This window comes from Haliaeetus leucocephalus, unplaced genomic scaffold (assembly GCF_000737465.1).
Source record: "Haliaeetus leucocephalus isolate CR32 unplaced genomic scaffold, Haliaeetus_leucocephalus-4.0 Scaffold696, whole genome shotgun sequence".
Taxonomy (NCBI): domain Eukaryota; kingdom Metazoa; phylum Chordata; class Aves; order Accipitriformes; family Accipitridae; genus Haliaeetus; species Haliaeetus leucocephalus.
The window spans coordinates 3798624-3820547 of NW_010973132.1; the positions used below are offsets into that span (position 1 = coordinate 3798624).

General features: G+C 41.4%; 1 protein-coding gene across 3 annotated transcripts in view; it reads left to right on the forward strand.

Moving 5' to 3' along the window:
- The first annotated feature begins 791 nt into the window (after positions 1-791).
- The window catches only part of MADD (MAP-kinase activating death domain), a 71604-nt gene continuing 50471 nt past the window's right edge, over positions 792-21924 (forward strand). For all 3 annotated transcript variants that reach the window (XM_010580144.1, XM_010580145.1, XM_010580143.1), the window contains exons 1-8: positions 792-823; positions 10264-10456; positions 13261-13875; positions 16557-16860; positions 17196-17327; positions 18606-18719; positions 19428-19508; positions 21304-21360. In XM_010580144.1, coding sequence (XP_010578446.1) covers positions 10395-10456; positions 13261-13875; positions 16557-16860; positions 17196-17327; positions 18606-18719; positions 19428-19508; positions 21304-21360 — 1365 coding nt within the window. In that variant the 5' untranslated portion in view covers positions 792-823; positions 10264-10394. The remainder of the gene's footprint in view (positions 824-10263; positions 10457-13260; positions 13876-16556; positions 16861-17195; positions 17328-18605; positions 18720-19427; positions 19509-21303; positions 21361-21924) is intronic.

Genomic DNA, 21924 nt, shown 5'->3' on the forward strand with positions numbered 1-21924 from the left:
TCTCCTTTTTGTTTTGTTTGTAACTAATTTCTAAACAGTTGTTCTAAGTGGTATTTGTGAGAATCAGGAAATTAACCTTGTTTTTTTTACACAGGGGACAAAGATACCCAGATTGACAGTAACATATCTGATGACCTTCAGGAACTGTGTGTTATCTTACGAGCAGAGCAGCCTTTTTTTTCTTAAGCTGTTCCTTTTCTTAGTCACATCTGTGAGCTCAGCACCCTGGTTGTGTCCTGCTTCCCTTTATATTCTAACTGAATTTCCCGCTGTCAGTATCAAATGTTTGATCGTCATCTTGCCCATAGCTTTGACACCAGCTTCCCTGGATCTCTGCTTGCCTAGGTATATTGTACTTGCTCTGGAAAGGTCCTTGTGACAGGAGATGGGGAGTTCTGCCTCTGCCCGTTTGCATCTTGTCACATAGCAGGAGGAGAGGAGTGCTTTTTGTGATAAAGATGATTAGGAATTAAAACCGGTATTCGTCAAAATTGTTTCAGCCATGATCACTGAGCCACTCAGCTGCCGTCTCTGTGTGTTTCCACTCGATAGCGGTTAAACTGTGCTGTGCTGGAGCTACAAGCTAGGCGTGCTTGTTCGGTCCTCTAGGCCACCTCGTTTCTCCCCTCTTTCTCTCATTTTTCTTCAGACACATCCAGCAGGTGTTGTTGTTTTCCCTCCTTCCTTTGCTGTGGTGACTGCTGATGTCCAGAAGGTCCTCTCGGGACCCCTTGTTCTGTCACTTGCGGGCCCTAACCGTCCCTTGAGGTGGTTCCTATCCCTTCTTCGCCCTGAGGTTCCTTCCCCCAGTGTTTACACGTGGGTGAGTCTGCCAAACACGCGCTTGTCACGTTGCAGAGCTTTAGCAGATTAAAAATGGGCTCTTATCTTTGACTTCCTTTTGGTTTTGACCAGCTGGTACTATGATTTATCACCAAAATTAATAGTGGGATTGGTTTGAGAGTAGGAATTTCTGATCTTCCACAGTGTTGATGGAGAGAAGGGGAAGGTGTGTGGAGGGAAGGAATAACAGGGCAGGTCGCACATGCAGGAAGACAGGCTGGGTGTTTCTAAGACAAGGCAAAACAGATGTGAGGCTCTGAGTACCAGCTCTGCGGTGCTAACAGCAGCCAAATAACTGGGTTATTTCAAATACTTCTCTTTATTTTCCAGTTCTCATTATCCTGAGCAACGTTTCAGTGTGTTTCCACACTGCTTGTGAGTGTCCCCCCTTTTCTGCCTTATAAACGGCTGGAATTTATTGTCAAGATCCCAGCAAGCCTGTCATTTGTCCCCATGGGGCCCATCTCCAGGAAGGAGAGTTGAATGTGCCTGTATTTGGTGATGCCATGAGTGATGTCACCTGTTAAATGAGGAGTTGAATAGCTTGAAACCTATGTGAGAGGAGAAGCCACTAGTCATTGGTGCACTCCTCGCTGTTTGCCTGCGGTGTGTCTTTTCTACCCGCTGTCCTCTTGTACAAGTCTCTTCTCTGAGCTCCTTGCTTAGAGCTGCTTACTGTGGCTGGGGAAGCATGGTGGCAGGGGAGAGCACTGAATAATTTAGCAGTTGCAGCTGCATCCAGCAGTTCTCTCAATGTAAATGTCACACGCTTTGTTGTTTTCCTGTTAATTTTTTATGGCTGTATATTTGCAGTGTTTGGCTTTTGGAAAAAAAACCTGCTGGTGCCTGTGTTACGGGAACTGTGGCCTGCTTCTCGAACGGGAACTGGGCAGAGGGCTGGGAATGGAAGCATCTTATGGGTGCTGGGGTCTGTCTAGGCTGCGCTCAAAAGCAGCAAGAAAGTTTCTCACTCAGCTCAAAACTTGAGCTGAAAACAGTTCTGGTTCAGAAAAGAATGTACTGCCATAGTGGTTGCAGACGGTGAGGCTAATTCAGTTCGGGGGTGTTGTGTAGGTTTTGAGGTTTTCAGTTGCCGTTCCCCTGCCTCCTTGCAAAGTGTACGAGCGGCTGCTACTGGAGTTTTGAGGATTGATGAAAAGCTGATGAGGTAGAAATAGGTGAGAAGGCTCTTTTATTTTGTGATGGTGACGTTGCACAAGGGGGGGGGGAAGGACAGACTTGAAAAGAGTGAAGGGCAGGGAGCCAAAGCTCCTGTGTTACTCTTCTGTCATGCAAATCTCTGGATATTATTTTTAAATAAAAGATGAATTTAAATTCGAACAGTGTAGAGCAAGAGAACTGGCTGGGTTGACAGAGGGTTTTTATGCCAGAATTTATGTTCTATGAGAAGATGGTGAGTGGTGCTCTGCGTGCCCTGCACTATGAGGAGCTGCAGGGAGGATCACGAGAGAGGTATTTCAGGCAGTAAAGGAGGGGAGGAGAATAAGGTCTTTAACCTAAATTGCAGTGTGCAAAATGTACTAGGGCTGAGGCGAAAATCTGTCATCTCCTTCCTGTTAGCGAGTACTGTAAAAGTGTATGTTTCTCCTGCATTAGTTTATTGTTGATGGTTTTCCCCAAGAGTGTAGTAGAATGAAATAGATAACAGTTATTTGCATACCGTTCTTTCTCACATGCTTATCTCTCATGGCTCATTCAAGGCCTCAGTCTTGATTTTTCTTTTTGTATTTTCTTTTTTTTTTTAAACAATTAGTAGATGAATGTCCCAGCCGCATGGTTTTCAAATATCTGCTGGTGGGTACAGCTGTGCTTCTGTGGGGCAGGTGCTGCTGGGACCACTTCTTTGCCTTTGCTGCTGCCTGCAAATTCCTATTAGGGTTGCACCTTTGCATTGGCACGCTTCGCACGTCCTTTTGCATGTCCTTTTTCTGCAAGACTAAAGGAGCAGCTGCCGTGGATATCTGTGGAAGCATCCTGTGGGTACCTGAATAAGCAGATTTTGTCCGCTGCTGTTGGTACTGAGCTTTCTGCGAGCAATAATGACTTCTGATATTTGTAGTATTTGTGGATATGGAAAACCTCACCAATGGGGAGGCGTTCAATGTGTTGCAGATACTATGCCGTCACCTAGCTCACGGGCCCGGAGGTGCCAGAAGGGGCATGTTTCAGCATTGGCTGTGGGCAGCCCTTGTGCTGGGGAGAAGCTTATTTGTAGTGTGGGCAGTGCTGGGAGCTTTGGTAGCGGAGCGGAGGGGGTGGAGCACGGCTGCAGCTGCTCTATAAATAGACCCAACAGGCTAAGATCTAGGGACTAAAGATTGGGTTGCTATAGAGATTGATCTGAATCAGATTACCTGCGAGTCTGTCTTCACAGCATGTGCATGTGTGGCGACTGCGTGGTCTTGCACGTACAGCGAGCAGGCTGCTTTAGCCAAGCATTTGGCTGAAGCAGGGGGAGAGAGGAGGCAACGCTGAAGGGCCAGCAGATGACAAGGATGGGAAAATCTGTCACTATAGCAACCGAGAACCTGAATCAGTCCAGCTTTGCTCTCTGATGCTGCAAAAAGGTTCCTGTCTGTGTGGCATGATACTCCCGTTTGTGAACTAGTTCTGGTCATGATCGGTCTATTTGTTGGCATCCCTGTCCATGCTACCTCCATTTTCCTCTGGAAGGCTGACATGGAGGCTAAAGATGTTTGGCTGTGTCAGTACTGTTTTCAGAACGCAAAGAGATAATATCATTCTGTAGTAGGAAGGGAAGAGATCTTTAAATTATTATCATTCTTCAGAAGGGCTTCCAAGGACATCTTTTTGTAATACCAAAAACTGTTTTCACAATCCATTCTCTAATTTTCTTTAATCTGATTTATTCTGTGCTTTTCCTTGAGCTTTCTGGATAGATGGAAAGTGGAAACAGTTGGAATGCCTCTGCTGTTTTATCTGTAAGGAACTCTTTCTGACTCAAGTGATAAGTGTGCTCCAGGGAGGATGCTTTTAGAATCTGCCTGCAGTCCTGTTCTCTACTGGCTGATTGCTTATGCTTGGAACTATCCCTAGACATTTTGCAGAACCACACCTATATTGTAGACTAACCATATTAGCTAAATATGCCATTGGCTGTTGTAGGCATGCTTGCAATGCTTTGAAAATGCCTCCCCCCTTTTTTTTTTTTGTTGGTTTTTTTTTTCCCCTCTTCTTTGGTGCGAAAGTGCTAGTATCTTTTTAAGAGTCACAGCATTGGCATGCACTGCTGCCTTGCCAAGGTGGAGAGTAACACACAAAGCAGCTGCACCAGTATAGCAAGTCCATCCAGGTCTGACTTTAGAAATTGTTCCAGCTTCTGTCAAGCTCTGGAGAAGGGGAGGTGTTCTCAACTCACCTGCGCTGTCATCTGTGTTTCTGGTGTTAGTAGAACCACTGTAGTATCTGGATAATAGGGATAATGGGCTTCCTAGAATGTTGCATATTTTTAAGTATAAAACTACTAGCAGTGTTACTGTTAATATAGCTGTTAAGCAGAGAAAGTGTAAAATGGCTTCTGTGAAATGGGGACTGCTTGTCTGCTTCTTTGCAAGTTTAGTACGAGCAAAAATAGTACATGCTATACCAGAGGTAATGGCTGGAATCACTTGAAACAGACTTGGAAGAAGAAGTAACCAAAATTTCAGTGGTAAAGATTCTATAAAGATTATTAAAATGTCTAAAGACAGGTCAACGCTACCATGAATGGTTCATATTGTGGTTCAGACTGTGTTGATTCTAGTTCTACAGTGAGTTAAGTGGGGTTCCTGGCCACACAGGTGAGGTTGGCTGGTCCTCAGGTACTTGCACCTATTTCTCATAGCTTAGCAGATAGCTGTCTCAGCGTGCTCAAGGTGTGTAATGTGAGAAAAGGAAACATAAATCAACCAAAAAGTGGGCACTGAAACTCCTGGCCCTGTTTGTATCAGCTTTCAGTTTAGTCCAATTGGTATGGAACTTGAGTTCACAGTAAACAATGCACTAAGGTCAGGCATAGTGGCTATAGATCTGAACTGAGTACAGACTGTCTTGGCTGAGAATAAGTAGAAATTCAAGATGTTCCAAGGACATTTTAGAACTGAAAATTTAGTTCCTTTTGGACATGGCTGGAAATCTGGTCTTTTGCAAGGTGAGATTTCAGTGAACCAGAATTCATGTGGCTTCTATCCTGTAATTCTTGCGTCTCCTTCATGACTTCCTCTTTTTTTCTCTTAGAAATTAATGTCTCACTGTATGCTTTTCACTCGGTTAGTAAATTGAATTGTATGACCCTGGTTTATGTTCTAAAGGTATCCATGCACTGGTGGACTGTGCAGTATGATCCTTGTACCAGATAAAAGCTGGAGATAATGGCTAAGGAGAGGCCTTTCCGGTACCATCCTAAATTATTGAAGAGTTGCAAGAAAAGCAAGGCTTAACATCTGCCTGTTGAAAAATAAACTACTGTCTTTTGTATAATTTTTTCAAGCAATGATTTAAATACCTGCTGACTATCACACAGTTGAGTGTAAGGCTGGCCTATCAAAGCTGGAAGCTTCTGTGTGAATAAAATGACTGTAAATGAGCTAAGTTGGGTTGACAGTTTGTTGTGTTCAAGTTATTCTTTGACTAAATGACTTTGTTCCTCTACCTTTGTGTCTCTTCTTTCTAGACACTTTTAAAAAGACTGAAGACGCCAAGGGGTAGATGAGACAGGGGTGCTGCACAATTCATGTCTCTTGGGTCTAATGCTGGGTATCGGTCTGACACAGATGGCTCTAAACTGATAAAAACCCTGCTGCAGTTCTTTCACACTACCATATCTGTTCTGTGGTGTGGTGCTTTTCATGAGTGTTTGTGTGTGTTTATATAGACTTTTATTTCTGGGAGGACTTTAAATTGCAGAATGCCATGCAGATCATCCTTGAAGAAGTTGTGCTACAACCTGTAACGTGGGTGTTTGGGGAATTTTGAAATGTAGAGTAGTGCCAGTAATAGAAGTGTTGTTTTGAACACTTTTTTTGTCTCGAGTTACTGGAAGGCTGTGGGTTAGTGCTGGCTCTGGCCTTTGTCTTTGCGTTTAGGCTACTGTGCCAATTTCTACTAGTTCATGAGTATTGCTGACACCTGCTACAGTTCGTGGGTAGTGTTAGTTCTCACCAGCCTGTTCACCATCCGTATGAGTGCTTATTTAAATTATGGTGTGCTCTGATACGTGATATGTTTGTGCAGTATGTTTCTGTGGTGGCCTTCACTTCTTTATTTTTCTCCTTTTCTTGAGTTGAAGTTATAGGAAGTTTCTTCTCAAGCGTTGCTTGAGGATTCAGCCTTCAAAGGGCTGGTTCCAAGATGTTTGCAAAGAAAAAGCACACTGGAGAAGACCTTTTCAGAAAAAGCAACCTAGAGTTAAAGCAGCTTGAGAGAGAGAAGAGGCTATCAATGTCAAAACCTGTACCATCTTAGAGTCAAGATAATTTCTCAGTTCAGGTCCAAGTGCCAACATGATAGAAGAAATGGAAGTATCTCTTAGTTGTTTGATTGCTTTCTGTTCTAATGTACTTAGTCCGTAAAATCTAGGAGCAAGAGGAAGGATAATAGCAAATCTCTGAGAAAGAAACTACTTTACCTCTTTATTGCCTGTAGAGAAACTGTCATCTGTAGTTCTGTGATGATATTATGTTCAATCAAGTTTTCCCAGTTCCCTTAGCTGCTCACTCCTAGCTTTTCTTTGTGCCTGCACAAGCATTTGTGTGGCCACTTGATGAACCAAATAATAGAAATAAGCTAGTAAAAACAAAAGTGGCAAGGGAGGGAAGTGAGGTTGTTAGTTTTAGTCCATATCAATTCTACAATCTGGTTCACCATGTGACTGCACGAGCACTTCTGCCAGCACAGAGGAGGGAATGACACTGGCTTGAAAGCAAGCTTTTGGCAGATAGGGAGAAAGAGGCAGGAGTGTAATGCCTGTTTGTGTTGGTTTATACAGACCATCAACTGTGGTGTCTGACTCCAACCAGGAGTAGGAAGATGAGTTCCAGCAAATATTGATCTATTGCTCTTTAATTGCTGTCATTAGCCATTACTAGATCTCTGGAGAAGCAAGAGATTGAATAAGGGAAGGCAAAAAAACTAAACGTGGTTCTAATTCTCCTACCTCTCACTCCAATCCAACAAAACTTCATTTTCCAAAAGAAAACCTGTGTCCTCTTATGTCTCGCTGTAACTATGGCCTTGTTAAGAATAAGTAACCAAGTAAAGGAGACTGTAGGAGCCCCTGCAGAATATCTGCATCAGTCTGGTCTCCCTGTGTTGCAGTAGAAATCAGAAAGCGCTCAGAGTTTTTTTAAAAAACTGACAGAAACTTTGATGTATGGCATCACTAGGATGCAGCTTCAGCCATTCCAGGGACATCAGAAGCCCTGCATATGTTCCTTGTACTGGTCTGCTCAGATACTCTTGAAAATCTTATGGTTTTGATGGAGGTCTTCATATTGCATACCTCACTAGCTCCTTTGCAGAACTGTGGGAAAGATATGTAATGAATTGCAGTCATAAGAGATGTTCTCCAGGCTAGAGAATAGGAGAAAAACCACAGGGTATGGACAAGTTACTGAAAGGTAAGGTAAGGTTGTGGTCTTGTAGCCTCTCAGTTACTCTGTAGTCATTGCATATACTTTTACTCCATTGTAAATGCAGTTTACTTTCTCCACCTTCACTGAGGGGTAGGATAGTCTCTGTAATAGAGGAAGAACATATGTTTGGTTACCACTGAGTAGCAGAAGTTCCTCGAAGTCATACTTCTAGGTTACATCATGGTAACTTGTTCCTGTGCCCATATCTGTAACTGAAGAATGAGTTCCTGAAAGAATTCTGGGTAAAGTGATTTGGAAAGAAAACAGATAAAGTAGTTCTTCAAACTGAAGGCAAAAGGATCCACTTGATCATCCCAATTTCATCTTGTTCCTTTCGAGTTTATCTGCCAAGATATTTGCAGAATATGTTGGATCGAGAGCTGTTGCAGGACAGATTCTACAATGTTTTCAATAATATCATTAAAAAGAGGAAGCGGGAACTTTGCTTCCTGTGTTTGTATTTTCTCTGTTGTTCAGAGAAGATAATTTATTAAAGTATTGCTGCCCAGAGAAGGTAATTTACAGTGCTGTCAGTTAGGAACCTACAGTGACTGTAATTGAGGATCTACTAAAACCATGCCACGAAGTCTTACAAAATGTGGGATTTTGTGTATGTGAGGGTTAAGGTTTCTTTCAGTTTATTATTCCATAATTAATACTTACTGACTAATATGATTATCCTTTTTTGATAAATCATATACATACTTTTTTGTGTGTTTGTGTTCTTAATGGTATTTGCAGGGCTAATGAATAAAGTTCCCCAACTCTGAATCTGGAATGTGAAAAGCTGGGAAAAAAGCAAATATGTTGCTAGACTTTGAACATGATTGCAAGATGCTGACAGTTACAGTGCCTTTAACTAACTTTTGGTTGTGAAGTAATGAGAGAAACATCAAGAAAATTACCTAATTTTCTGAGATTTACAGGTTGTTAGTAAATCTGTTATACTTTTATGGAAATAAAATCTAAACTTTATGCTGCAGAACTGAAAGATTTTAGTACAGTAATAATAATTCTCTGAATCCTGTGGTAGCCTGTCCTGGTTTTAGCTGGGATAGAGTTAATTTTCTTTCTAGTAGCTGGTATAGTGTTATGTTTTGGGTTCAGTATGAGAAGAATGTTGATAACACACTGATGTTTTCAGTTGTTGCTGAGTAGTGTTTAGTCGAAAGTCAAGGATTTTTCCAGCTTCTCATGCCCAGCCAGCAAGAGTGCTGGAGGGGCACAAGAAGTTGGGAGGGGACACAGCCAGGGCAGCTGAACCAAAGTGGCCAAAGGGGTATTCCATACCATGTGATGTCATGCCCAGTATATAAACTGGGGGGAGTTGGCCGGGAGGGGCAGATCGCTGCTCAAGAACTGATTGGGCATTGGTCAATGAGTGGTGAGCAATTGCATTGTGCATCACTTCTTTGTATATTCCAATCCTTTTATTATGATTGTCATTTTATTATTGTTACTATTATCATTATTAGTTTCTTCCTTTTTGTCCTATTAAACTGTTATTATCTCAACCCACGAGTTTTACCTTTTTTTTTCCGATTCTCTCCCCCATCCCACTGGGTGGGTGGGAAAGTGAGTGAGTGGCTGCGTGGGGCTTAGTTGCTGGCTGGGGTTAAACCATGACGTAGCCTTTGGATTAAACATGAATTGAAATAGAAGCTTTACTCTGAATATGCCCCAAAAGGCAATCAGTTCAATTTTTAAAATATAAAATAACTTTATTAATGCTTTCATTGGGATGCTCAGTAAACTTGTGTACAGTTTGAGCATCTCTGAGAGTTTCTGAGAACTTTCTATTTCAGAAAATTTCTCTTTTCAGATTGTTTTCAAACGTAGGTAGGGAACATTGTAATATGGAACTTGATTACTTTTTAACATTTTTTTTTCTCCTTTCTTTCATGAATTCAATGAAGTATGAATGGTGGGATTGAAAAGAAGAATTTTACATTGCTTACTGAATTCTGGATGTCTATTAAGCATAGTTATTGACAAATAGTAATGCTGCAGTAAAGTACCAATTGTGCCAAGAGGTCTTTTCTATTATAAAATGGGCAGAGAAACTAGCAATTGGAGGCATGGGTATCAAGAGTAAATAGTGAAGATACACAAGATAAGTGGAATTGAATAAAGTAAGTGAAAGAAACAGTATGATTTACAAGAAACACTTTTGCTATTGCAAACGGCAGTCCTGTAGAACTGCGGTTCTATATCTTCACCAAAGTGTTAAGACATCGCAGTCGTAGGGGATTGTGGAGATCATTTTTGCTCTAGGCCACATCCAGGTTTGGGAGGGTGAGGTGCATTATATCAAATTGGAGTTCTCTTGATATTACCCTTTCTTTAGTTATTCTGTTTATCAGACAACTAAAGTTCAGGTTGCATTTGTTTCTTCATTTGTGTTTAATAGTACAGAATTGCCAGTTAAAGCTCCTTTCCCAAGCACTGTAGGAATCCCAGGGTTTTGCCTAAACAATACTTTTGCCTTGAACCATTTAATGAATAATTTTTTGCCAGTGATATGCTGCTTTGTTTGTCTGTGGTATTCCTTGAGATCCTCTTGTACTTTTTTGTGTGTTTTTCAACTCTCTGCTTTTGTGGGCATGTGGTTGTGGTTTTATACTCATGAAGAGGGAGATTTGTGGATGGCCATGACTGCACAGAACACTGAGGCTTTTGGGGAATGTAATTAAGGTCATGGGGTAGCCTACCATGTATTTGGTATTCCTGATTGTGCCTTTGACACTCTTGCTTTTCTTGATCATAGGTTGGCCTTGCCAGATTGTTCCAAGCAGATTCTGTTCCCCAGGGCAGTTGATCACAGCTGACTGGATAACTGGCTACTGGACTGATGAAGAGAAATTCACTGAGATGACATAGGGAGGGGCATCAAGGACAATGGTGCAGAAAAAGAAAATCTGCCCTCGGTTACTCGACTATCTTGTGATCATTGGAGCCAGGTAATGTAAAAGAGTCTCAGCACTGCTTTGCTTGGGCGGTAGAGTGGGGATAAATAGCCTAGCATCCGTTGATGAAGCCTTGCTTGGTGCTGAGGAAGTGCTGTCTGGAATACATGAAGAATGCTACAGTAATGGGAGCATCTACTTGGGTCAGGGCACTTTTTGAAAGATACTAGTGCAGCCAAAGTTTTTTAACTTGTGGTCTTTAGACTCCTTTTCAAGGGTCTGCAAAGGGTGACTAAGAACAGCCAGTTTATATATGACTGTCTAGTAGCCTATGTGTCTGAACTTCTGTGCTTCTACTGGCATCAGGGTAGAGGGGTTCACAAATTGAAAATACTGAAAGCCACATGCAAATAAAATACTTGTTTGGGGTTACTTTTCTAGCTTTTGAAGTGCAGTCTGTAAACTCAGTTAAAAAAAAATAATCTGGAACTTGCCTTACTTGGCTGTTTCTCCCTCTAATACTCATTTATCCTCATAGGAATGACATGAATGCTTTCTTGTTTTAAAGTCTTATTAACTATCAATAGATAAAATGTTATGCTTATTTACTTAAAGCATGTATGAAATGTAGGGTTGATATGTGTGCTGTTTGTCAAAGACACAGGTGCTCAGTAAATGTTATTTTTCTTTATTTGGAGTTTATGCAGTAACTTTCTGCCAGTCTGTTTAATGGGTGTGTTCCAAAGTCTATTTTACTTTCATTTCTAAGTATCAGTGGTTTACATGCATCAGCCTGTTGCTTTACCTCCCACTTTCTTTTCAGAATACTTTGAGTGCAATATTTAAATAGGCTAAGTTGAGGAAATGACATAATCCTAAGTAATAATTATTTTTATTATTGTATTTTATGGACAGAATAATTTAATAGTTTAATTATGTCTTATTGTCTGTAGAAAAATAACCAAGTTTTCCATATGTATGTCACCAGCTAGGAAAAGGAGGAAGAAGCGTTAACTGCCTGCTCCAGTGATGCTTATGGTGTCTGATGTTCTCACTCAGAAATTTGCTAGCATCACTTCTGGACTCCTACAGTTCTCTTGCTTTCTGCTGGGCAGTGGTAGCTAGAGTGCTAATGTTCAGAGGTCTGTTGTCTCATTAGGCACTTCAACAAATGCCTATGATAAGAGATGGAGCTAACTGAAGTAGCTTCTAATGCAAAGTCCTTACGAGCTCCGTGTGGCCTTTACCATTACATCTTGTTATCCACCGTGCACAAATAGCAATGCCTTTTGGAAGTATTCCCTTTTATTAGATGCAAATTTTCTAAATGTCTGAGAAGACTCTGTAGCTAATATTACTGCAAAGGCATGAACTGATGATATATTCACTGGTACTTTGTTGATTACTTTTTTTTTAACCATTTAGTGCCAAATAGACTCTCTAAACAGTACCAGCATTATTTGACATTTCTTCTTCAGCAGATGATATGTTAGTTGTCTCCACTAATATATAATAGCTTTTTAGGGTTTTTTTTTTTTACAGTATTTCAGTACTTAACTGTACAGGTAGTATAAATTTTGTTACCAATTTATACTTTATTACTAAAGCATTTTTACTTTTTCTTTGATAAAGTATTAGTCTGGGAGAATTAGTCAGCAGAGCTATTTATACCAGTGATTTTCTTTTGTAAATTACAAACATTGTATTACTACATGTTTGGGTTTTCTCACCTCTCAGATAAGAAAAAAAGCAAGTGTTATTTATATTTTGAGATGGGCATATCTAAAGTATCAAGGTGAGAGAATGTCTTGTATGAAATCCCATAGGAGAGTGATGATGGAGCCAGGTCTCCTACATCTCATTTATTAAACATGAAAATAAATGCTAATTACTTCAGAAAATGGTGAGAGATCAGACTTTATAGCAAAGGGGTCAAACCAAAGAGAGGTTGTTCTGGGGACATATTTTTCTTCCTTTACTTTGTGGATCTCAAACTATTTCTCTTGCAGTTATTCAGTAACTTTCATGGAAGACTAGTAGTAGGAAGATAGTTAATACCTTGAAAAAATCTGTTCTTCTGGTGGAAAACTAGGAATAAACAGTATCACTTTTCTGTCTTTGTGTTCCATTAGTGATTTGTGGTACAAAGGTTGATGAGCCACAGTGTTAAATAGGTCCGCATATTACTACACAGCTTTTATAGTAACTTACACTTCAAATCCAACTTGGAAATGAAACACAGAAATAGATATATCTATTGTTGCTGGAACTTTTTAATGAAAATTTTACAGGATGAGGTCCATTTCATTCCACCATTTGTCTGAGTTCTTTCCTAGTAAATTCTTGTTTTTCCCAATTAGGAATTGATACTGGATTTTCTCATTTAATTTTTCATCTTGTTCATAAATGGCTGAAATCCAGGGGGGTTTCATCTGACTGTATATTTGGAGAGGGACAGTGTATTTCCTACCCAAGTTGGTCTCCTACCCCAGAGACCTGTGCAGTTAAATTAATTTTGGAAGTCAAAGTCAGGGAAACATAACAATACAATGTTCTTCTGGGAACAACATACTCCTGAAAGTCTTTTTCTTGGTCAAATTTGAACAGGCTCCTTGTTGGGCCTTGATAATGATGGTACAGACTTCTTTATTTGACCTCTCTCCAATTGTGGCCTTGTGCTAGTGGTTGAGCATTGAGGCTAGTGACTGGGAAGCTGTGCTTTCCCTGGATAGTGGGGGAGAGAAGAAACAAAGATGAAGCTGAGCCCGCAGGCTTCTGACATGTTAGTAGGGAGATGCCAAAGATTTTTATTGGCATTAGTCAACTATATATGTTGGTTTTGTTTGCTTTTTTTGTAGGCAGCCGAGTAGTGATAGTGTTGCTCAGACTCCTGAACTGCTGCGACGTTACCCTCTAGAAGACCATGTGGACTTTCCTCTACCACCTGATGTTGTATTCTTCTGCCAGCCCGAAGGATGCCTGAGTGTGCGGCAAAAACGCATGAGCTTCCGTGATGACACTTCCTTTGTCTTCACACTCACAGACAAGGATACAGGTGTCATTCGCTATGGAATCTGTGTCAACTTCTACCGCTCCTTCCAGAAGCGAGTACCTAAGGAGAAGGGAGAAAGCACAGGGGCGCATCGAGCTCGGGAGGGACAGAAAATCCCCAAATCCGGGGATGCATCTGCACCCCAAGAGGAAGTGGGCACTGAGAGTTCGGAGGGTGGTTCTTCACTGCAGGCTCCAAGTACAGAGTCTACCCCAGATGTGACTCGATCACCACGCAGTAAGCGGCTGGCCAAAGGCAGCCATCGCTCTCGGAACAGCACTCTGACTTCTCTGTGCATCCTTAGTCATTATCCCTTCTTTTCCACCTTTCGTGAGTGTCTGTACACCCTCAAGAGACTTGTGGACTGCTGTAGTGAGAGATTGTTGGGCAAGAAGTTGGGGATTCCTCGTGGGGTGCAGAGGTATGTTGAGGGGGAAGAAAGAACTTTTTCCTCCTACTGTTTGTGTCCAGGGCTGCAATTGTCTGCATGGCAAGTTGTGGCTACAGGTGTGGTTGTAGGAGCAGCCAAACACCAATGGTTGATCTTTTTGCTGTTTTAACCCAGGATCATAGTAGGAAAAGGAAATTTTGGTGATGATTTCTTTAAAACTTCTCTGTGTGATTCTGTAACCTGGTATGATTTCTATTTTTGATACACATAAGGAGGCACTATCCTGCTAACAACTGACTGAGCATGATCTTTTCTGAAGCTGAGCACTGATGCTGTTATTGTTGCATTGGCATATAAGCTCTGTGGTGGTGTACGTCAGGACTGATTCTCTGGCAAATTAGAAACAGCCAAGAAATAACAGAGAGAATCTCCACTTGGGGCAAGAGGAAAATGATGAAAGTATGCTTAACGAGCTTGTGAAACAATCTGAACTTCAGCGTGGGAGAGAAAAGACTAGAGAAGCAGGAACGGCTGAAAGAGATCAAAGTACAATATTTGAAGGGGAGAGGGGGGAGAGATAGAAAACAAAGGAGTTGTCTAGGAGGCATATGGGAATGGGGGTTGGTAACAGCGAATTAACAGCAATTTGGTGTATTTTTAATGTAATGTAGTAATCTTGCATATCTGCTATTATAATGTTGGGTATGTAACAAAAGCTGTTGCGCTGTAGGGTCAGAAGGAACAATGTCTTTATATCAGTCATGGATGTATATCTGTGCTATTGTGCCTGACACCTACATTCCAGAATGATATTTTCCTTTCTAATATGCTAACTGAAAAGAGAAAATATAAAATGAATCTCTGGAGAAGGAGAGGATTATCTCAATAATAGTAAGAGCGATGGGGCTGTGAGATGGCTCATAATGTGAGTTAAGTAACTTGGTATGCTCCAAATTAAACTTGTCAAAAGCAAAAAATGACACGACATCTATCACTTTCATCTTTATAAGCTCTTTACATTTTGCATGAAAGGGGAAATCTGTCCTGTTCACAGAGCAGTAGCCTACTTCTTGGGTTACTGTCCTGGAATAGTTCTAGGAGAGTGCCCTGGGCTTATGACTGACTCCTGAATTAGCAGATTTATCACCTGAATCCACTGACTGTTGGGGGAAAAAAATTTTTTCAAAAAAAAACCCCCCCCCCCCCCCCCCAATGGAAATATGTATTAAGGGAGCTTATTTTGTCACTTGGTTTAGTCTGATAATTACTGAGGCAGAAAAAAAGCTAATTTTCATGATCTTCCTCAACTCTGAGAGCTCATCTGATTTTTGAAAGGGGTGCTAAAGTATTCCAATGTTTGAATGGCATATGGTATTTGAAAAATTTGCTCTTGTTGGATATAATTCTTAGAGAAGAACTGAGTGACAGATGAGGAGGGCAAGAGAAGGAATGCTAAGCATACATCTCTGGGAAAAGTACAGCAGGAGGTTTGAATTACCACGTGGCGTGCAAGCCATGACCTGGAAAAGTAGAATAGTTTTGAAGTGGTGGCAGAATAAAGGTGAAACTGAATCCTTACAGCCTGCAAAAGGTTGAGCGTGCCTGTTAAGAACCTAATGTCCTGCGCATTACAAGCAGCTGAAGGAAGAGCGGAGGATGAGAAGCATCACAGTTCCTGAGAGATGTATCTCAAATTGTCCTTCTTCTGGCCCCTCCAAATTTCTCTTAATTTTTCTTCCTTTCTGAAGCCTCCATGTCATCATCATCTTTCTTTTTCTTTAATTTTTTTTTTTGAACTGTAAGATAGAACCTCTAGTTTGAGCCCATACCATTCTAAGGGATCTGTTACTGTAACTGAAGATATTTATCAGGCTGAAGTTTTTTGCAAAATGGCTGCAGCAGGTTTGCAGCCTTCACTGTGCTACAGCATTAAGGGCTGAAGTGGACAAGCCACTTTGCTTCCCTTGTCAGACCCAGTTTCAAGTTTTGAAGCTCTGAAGGCCCTGAGCAATGCTTTATAGGCGTTTTGGCCAGCCCGTCTGCGAGCTACAAGTTTGCAGATTGCTAGCTTAGCGTAGGGAAAAATGGCTGCTTATTTTGCTAAGGTACCTAAATGCTTTCTAGACAGCCTTAAGAAATTTATATTCTCAGCTGAAATGCATTCACTTCTGCCACAGGTTATTCAGCTCTTAAGAATGATACAATGCAATTCAGGATAGGATGAAAAAGAGTACTTTATCATGCCAAAAAGCTGGGAGATCTTGGTGTGGTGTATTTCTGTTATCTCAGGTTTAGTTCCTATTCTTGCAAAGGTTTGTAGGACTGCTGGAAGCAGAATCTTACAATCAATCAGTCACCCACAATTCTGGAAGAGATATGGGAGTATCCTATGTGCATGCTGCATTTCAAGCACCAGGGCTATGAGAGAGCTTCAGAGATCTGGACCTAACTGAACCCTTTAAATATATGAATGAACTCTCAGGTGGAAATGACCTACTTGTGTTGATTCGTGCCACAGAAAGATTTGTACTTCCCCACAGTGGTTGCTTCAGTAAGCTTAAATCCCTACCTTCTGTTCTTCTGTGTGACCAAATGTTTGTTAGCTGCATCCTTTAATTCTCGATGTATCTGCCCTTTCCCTGGAAGAGCCTTGCGGAATGGCTGTCATGTGAAGCTTTTGGAGTATTAACCTTGTTGTTCTCTCTGTACAGGGATACAACGTGGCGGATTTTCACAGGCTCCCTCCTGGTGGAAGAAAAGTCCAGTGCATTGCTACACGGCTTGCGGGAGATTGAGGCCTGGATATACCGGCTGCTCCGTTCACCGATGCCTGTTGCTGGTCAGAAGCGGGTGGATGTGGAAGTCTTGCCACATGAGTTGCAGCCAGCTTTGACCTTTGCTCTTCCTGATCCATCCCGCTTCACCTTGGTGGATTTTCCATTACATCTGCCTTTGGAGTTGTTGGGAGTGGATGCCTGCCTGCAGGTGCTGACCTGCATCCTTCTCGAGCACAAGGTAAGAAGGGAAGAGTTGACCTTTGATAGGTATGTGGGAAGCACTGCCCTTTTCAAAACCAGGGTACGCTGGATGTGTAGAACAGCTGTCTCCTGCACTGCCTGGAATCAGTTTGCGGTGGGAAGGAATAGGTCCTTCCGAGGCTCCTGTTTTGAAAAGTTTTACTCTCACTCAAAAAAGCACCTGAAGCTTGTTTTCAGACAGATTAATGGAGGGTCATCCAGTTCACAGCCATCAAATCAGAGGCCTGCAGGCTGTGATCTTTGTACACCCCTGTGGGGAGTATGAGAAGTGAATGGTTGCTGCAGTGCTAATGTGAGTTTCTTTGGTTGCAGGTTGTATTGCAGTCCCGAGATTATAATGCACTCTCAATGTCTGTGATGGCCTTTGTGGCTATGATCTACCCATTAGAGTACATGTTCCCAGTGATCCCTCTGCTTCCCACCTGCATGGCCTCTGCAGAACAGGTACATATTTTTCCTTTATTGGTCTTTTGCAAAGGATGTTTCTGTGATGTCTGAAACTTATACAGGCATAGTCCTTATTTCCTTCCCCACTGTTTTCTCAGGGATTGCAGCAAATTCTGCCTTGCAAAGAACATTCTTTGAGCACTGCTAGCTATTTAAATCATAGGTAACACCACTTATTTAGGATACCTTCAAAGCATGCCTAGTGAATAGTATGATTCAAAGCAGTAGTTCACAGTAGTTCACAAGCAATGGACTTAAAAGGCCATAGATCCACAATATTATGATGAGTATTTATGTCCCACCCTCCCCCCAGCTGAGTATTAAGGTTTGTTAGGGAGGGTCCAGAGTAACATTTAAGTACGCTTGAGGGCTCTTGATTCAGAGTTTAGAAACTATTGCCTGCAATTTGGTCTCCTCAGAAATATGAAGTGTTGAGTTACTGCTGCTGGGAGCCTGGGTTTTGCCAATAGTTGGCTCTCTGCAGGAGCTCATCATTTTGCTTGGAAAGATAGAATTCAGGCCATCTTACTACTTCAGTGCTATCCTGCAACTGATGCTTCAGGTTTGTTCTTGTACCACCCCTTGGAGGTGACCAACCTGTGTTGGTGTTCTAGATTTAAAGAATAATTTAGCTGCCCAAGCCACTGGTCTCAAGCTGCCTTATTGATTTAAACCTTTTCCCTCTGATAATTCCCTTATCAGAAACAACCTGAATTTCCCCTTAGGTTTTCCACATACGGTTGAAAAAATGTGTCTGTTTCTTCTTTGTAGAGATGTTATTGTTTTGAAACCAAATTACCATTACAAGGGTAAGGATAAAGTCCTTGCATGGGTAAAGCCATATTTACAATGGCACAGACTCAGCTTGAGCTGAGGGTGTATTCATCTATGACTTGCTTCTTCTCTAGTTAGGCTCTTACTCTGAACACCTTTTTTTCTTGGTCCATGATAGATGTGGCAAGCCATTAGATTAGCTAAGTTTTTTCCAAGGAGCCATGTAGCTATATAAATTACATCCCTGGTGAGGGTGGGGGCCTAGGAGGTGGAAATTTATTTTCTTCTAGATAAAAATTGAAGCCCTCTGAGCAGGAGCTTTTATTCCTCTTTTTTTTTTTTTTTCCTAAATATTGTATGGAATTAATTACTTATTTATCAGTGCCTTGTGTGTTGTCTCCTCTGCTATAAACATACTGTAGTTAATAAATAAATATTTGGGAAGAACATGGTGATATCAAATGCAGATGTTGTCCTTATTAAAGTGTCTCTTTCTCTCAGTTGCTTCTAGCCCCTACACCTTATATCATTGGTGTTCCAGCAAGTTTCTTCCTTTACAAACTGGATTTTAAAATGCCTGATGATGTATGGCTTATTGACCTGGATACCAATAGGGTAAGTGGTGCCCATAAGGACTTGTGGCTTTGTTTCCAGGGAACTGTGCACTTTTATTAGTGTACCCACTGAGAATTTAAGAATGCCTGGCGTCAGCCTGCCTTTGCCACTTCCATCTTAAACTTTTGGATTCCGTTCCTTCTTGTGTCTCAAGGTCCCGTCTCTTTTGCTTATAAAGCATTCTTTTTTAGTTAATCCATCTGGCTATATCATTAGAAGATAAATCCTCAAACAAATGATAAAGCTGTCTTCTTGAGTAATTGTGACCCTGTCTCTTATAGCCTTATGTAAGAAACCCAGTCTGATAAGAGCCTTCCAGCAGCACTGGCTGTCATGATTCAAATGGGACTCTGTATCCCACTTTCTACTGGGGCATGAGCAAGGCTAATTCAAGGGAAACATGTATAACATCTTTTACTTGATGGAAATTCCAAAGGATGAGTGTGGGTTCATTCAAACTTATCTTTTTTTGAGGTAAATGGTAAAGTAACTCTTCCATTGTTTGCGATATTGTAAACAATAACAACCATAAAGAAGTGAATATCGAAGTAATGACGCAGATGTCTGGGGGGGGGTGTTGTGGGTTTTTTATTTTTTACTTTATGTCTTTTATTCCTCAGTCTCTGGAGTGGTGGAGATTCAGGAGATTCTGGTTTGGAAAGGACTACAGCTGGGGAATTTTTAGTTTGTTGCTGTGCTTAATTCCAGGTGATTGTTCCCACAAATGCAGAATCTTTGCCAGCACTGCCAGAACCAGAAGCTTCAGAGCTGAAGAAGCATCTGAAACAGGTAATAAGCACTTTGGGGGAAGGACTCAAATTCAGTAGAACTTAGCAGATGAAGTCTTGCACAGCTCTTCTGCTGTACTGGACAAGAATGCAAGTCAGCTAATGTAAAGCAAAATGAATTAAAAGCAGGTGTGTATCCTGGTACGTCAGATGGATGTGAAAACGTATCAGAGTACTAGAATGCCCTTGTTCAAGAAAGTGCCCCTTGGTCAGTCATGGAGAGGTCTACTGCTCTGAATGTGGCAGTGGGCTAATCAATAGGGTGGCTGATTAAACAAATTTATAGGGGTGTCTTCTTTTGAGATCCCTGAGCTGTATGACTTTCTAACATTGTCTTCTCCTGACTAAGCTAAATCTGAGACTTTCATGTTGTTTCAGATCTCTCTGTAGTTTCTCCTGAGGACTTAACTATAATTTTTGTTACTTGTTTCATCTTTTGCTGTCTCTGCTGCTTCCACCTTTGTCATTTGTGGGGGAAGCACAGGACTAGGAATTTTGTGTCAAACTATTTAAGATGCCCTTTCATATAGTTGGCCAGTTAGAACATCACCCATGTTAGAACACAACAGCATTTTGAGCTTGAAAATCAATATCAATTGATACAGATGTTAAGTGGTAGGTATCCAGTTGCTGTTTTTCTATCTTCATGGAGAGAGTTAATCTGGAAAAGTGAGTGGTCACCAAGGCTTATAACTACAGTTAATTTCTTAGCCAAGTGAGGGATAATTTGAAATGCTCCTGGACGGAACAGATGGTTTCTGTTTTTTACTGTTGTTTGGGGCTAACTTGTTTCCAGTTGGTGCAGAAAGTTCCAGATTCCTCCTTTACATTTGCCATGTGGGCTTTAAACTCTGACTTGATCCATCAAGCTATGATCATCTTTGTTTCCCCTCCATTCACAGATCTGTGTGTGAGGTCTCAGTCTCTCCTCTCAGGTCCTGCTAAGCCATTAATCAGCTTGGGTCATCCTGGCTGATCGTGTCAAGCAGGTTTTATCTCTTTATTTCTGTTTTCCTTATGCACGCTGCATGCAGTATCTAAAGGTAAAGTGTGTTACTAATGTGATGAGATCTGCTCTTTCTCTCTCCTCGTAGACCTGGAGAGCAAAGTGTGTAACCTCTATGATACCTCAGTACCTGCTGTCAGCACAGATGGAAGCGATGTGTTGCTTGGAGTTTTGTTAGATCCACCTTCCCCCCAGTTCTGCCTCACCCCCTTGCAATTTCAGGCACTAAAACTGTCTCAGTAGGGCAAAGTTGGATATCAGAAGAACAAATTGCAATTTCCTTGAGGACATATTTAAAATTCTTGGAGTGTTCACCCAAATTCAGGTTACATCCCTATGTATTCCTGTAGGCATTATCATTAAGAGTTGACCATTGGCAAAGGAGAAGGAGTGCTAATGGTTGCTGTACAAAGTAGAGAGGACTAAATTGTGGCCCACATCACTAAGGTTAACGCTTTTGTGTGCCTTTGGGTCTTAGAGCCAACTAATAAAATTCAGGATATCTGCTTTTAAACTGCAGTAGAAAGTTCTTAGCTGCATCAGTAAGGACAGCAGCCTTTCCACTTTCCAAAGTGGCCAGATGTGAATGTTTGGGGGTGGGGCAGTTAAACCTCTCTCCCCAAATGTGCCTATTTTGTGGTCCCTTTTATTTCCTCTCATTTGTAATATTTGGTAGTAATAGATTTTTTTAATTTTTTTTTCCCCTCCATCTGTTTCTCTGTTGTCATGTGTTCGTCTTGGCTCTGATGGGCTGCTGGTGTTATCATATGATCTTCCATCTTGCCTCCAGTGTCTGGTTAGCATGACTGCAATCACTCAGAAACAGCTGCTCACTCCTGACAACAAGGTTCTTTATTTTATTCTTTTCTGCTCAATTTTCCATTTTACCCTTTTCCTTTGGAGTTTTGGTTTTTGTTTTGTTTTATATATTTATTTATTTTTGAAATAAAAAGATGATGACTCAGTGGGCAAATGGGAGAAATTAGGAAGATTTAGGGTAGGTCTTGGTGTCCAGGACTGATTTACCATTTGTGCTGCTCCAGTGCATATCCTTGAAGAAGTTACGAGGGTTGAAGAGAATCGTAGCTTTATGGAGAGATGAAGACCTCATTCAGCTGCGAAGTGGAGATTTGCAGGGATACAGGCAGATGCCTGTAAAGGTGTCTCCACATTATCCTGGGATATCAAACTCACTGGTTGAATGGCCAAGTTGCAAGTTTCAAGGCCTCTAGGTCCCAAGATGTATTCAAATTACACACAGGAATAAGTTGTACACAGTGTCATACTACTAGCGGTCCAATCTGGACTATCTGTTTTCCTGTCATGAATGATCTAGCAAAGTGGACTTCTGTGATACTCCTTGGCTGGCTCCAGGACTGTTTCAGTGTTGAGGAGATCATTTTTTTACAGT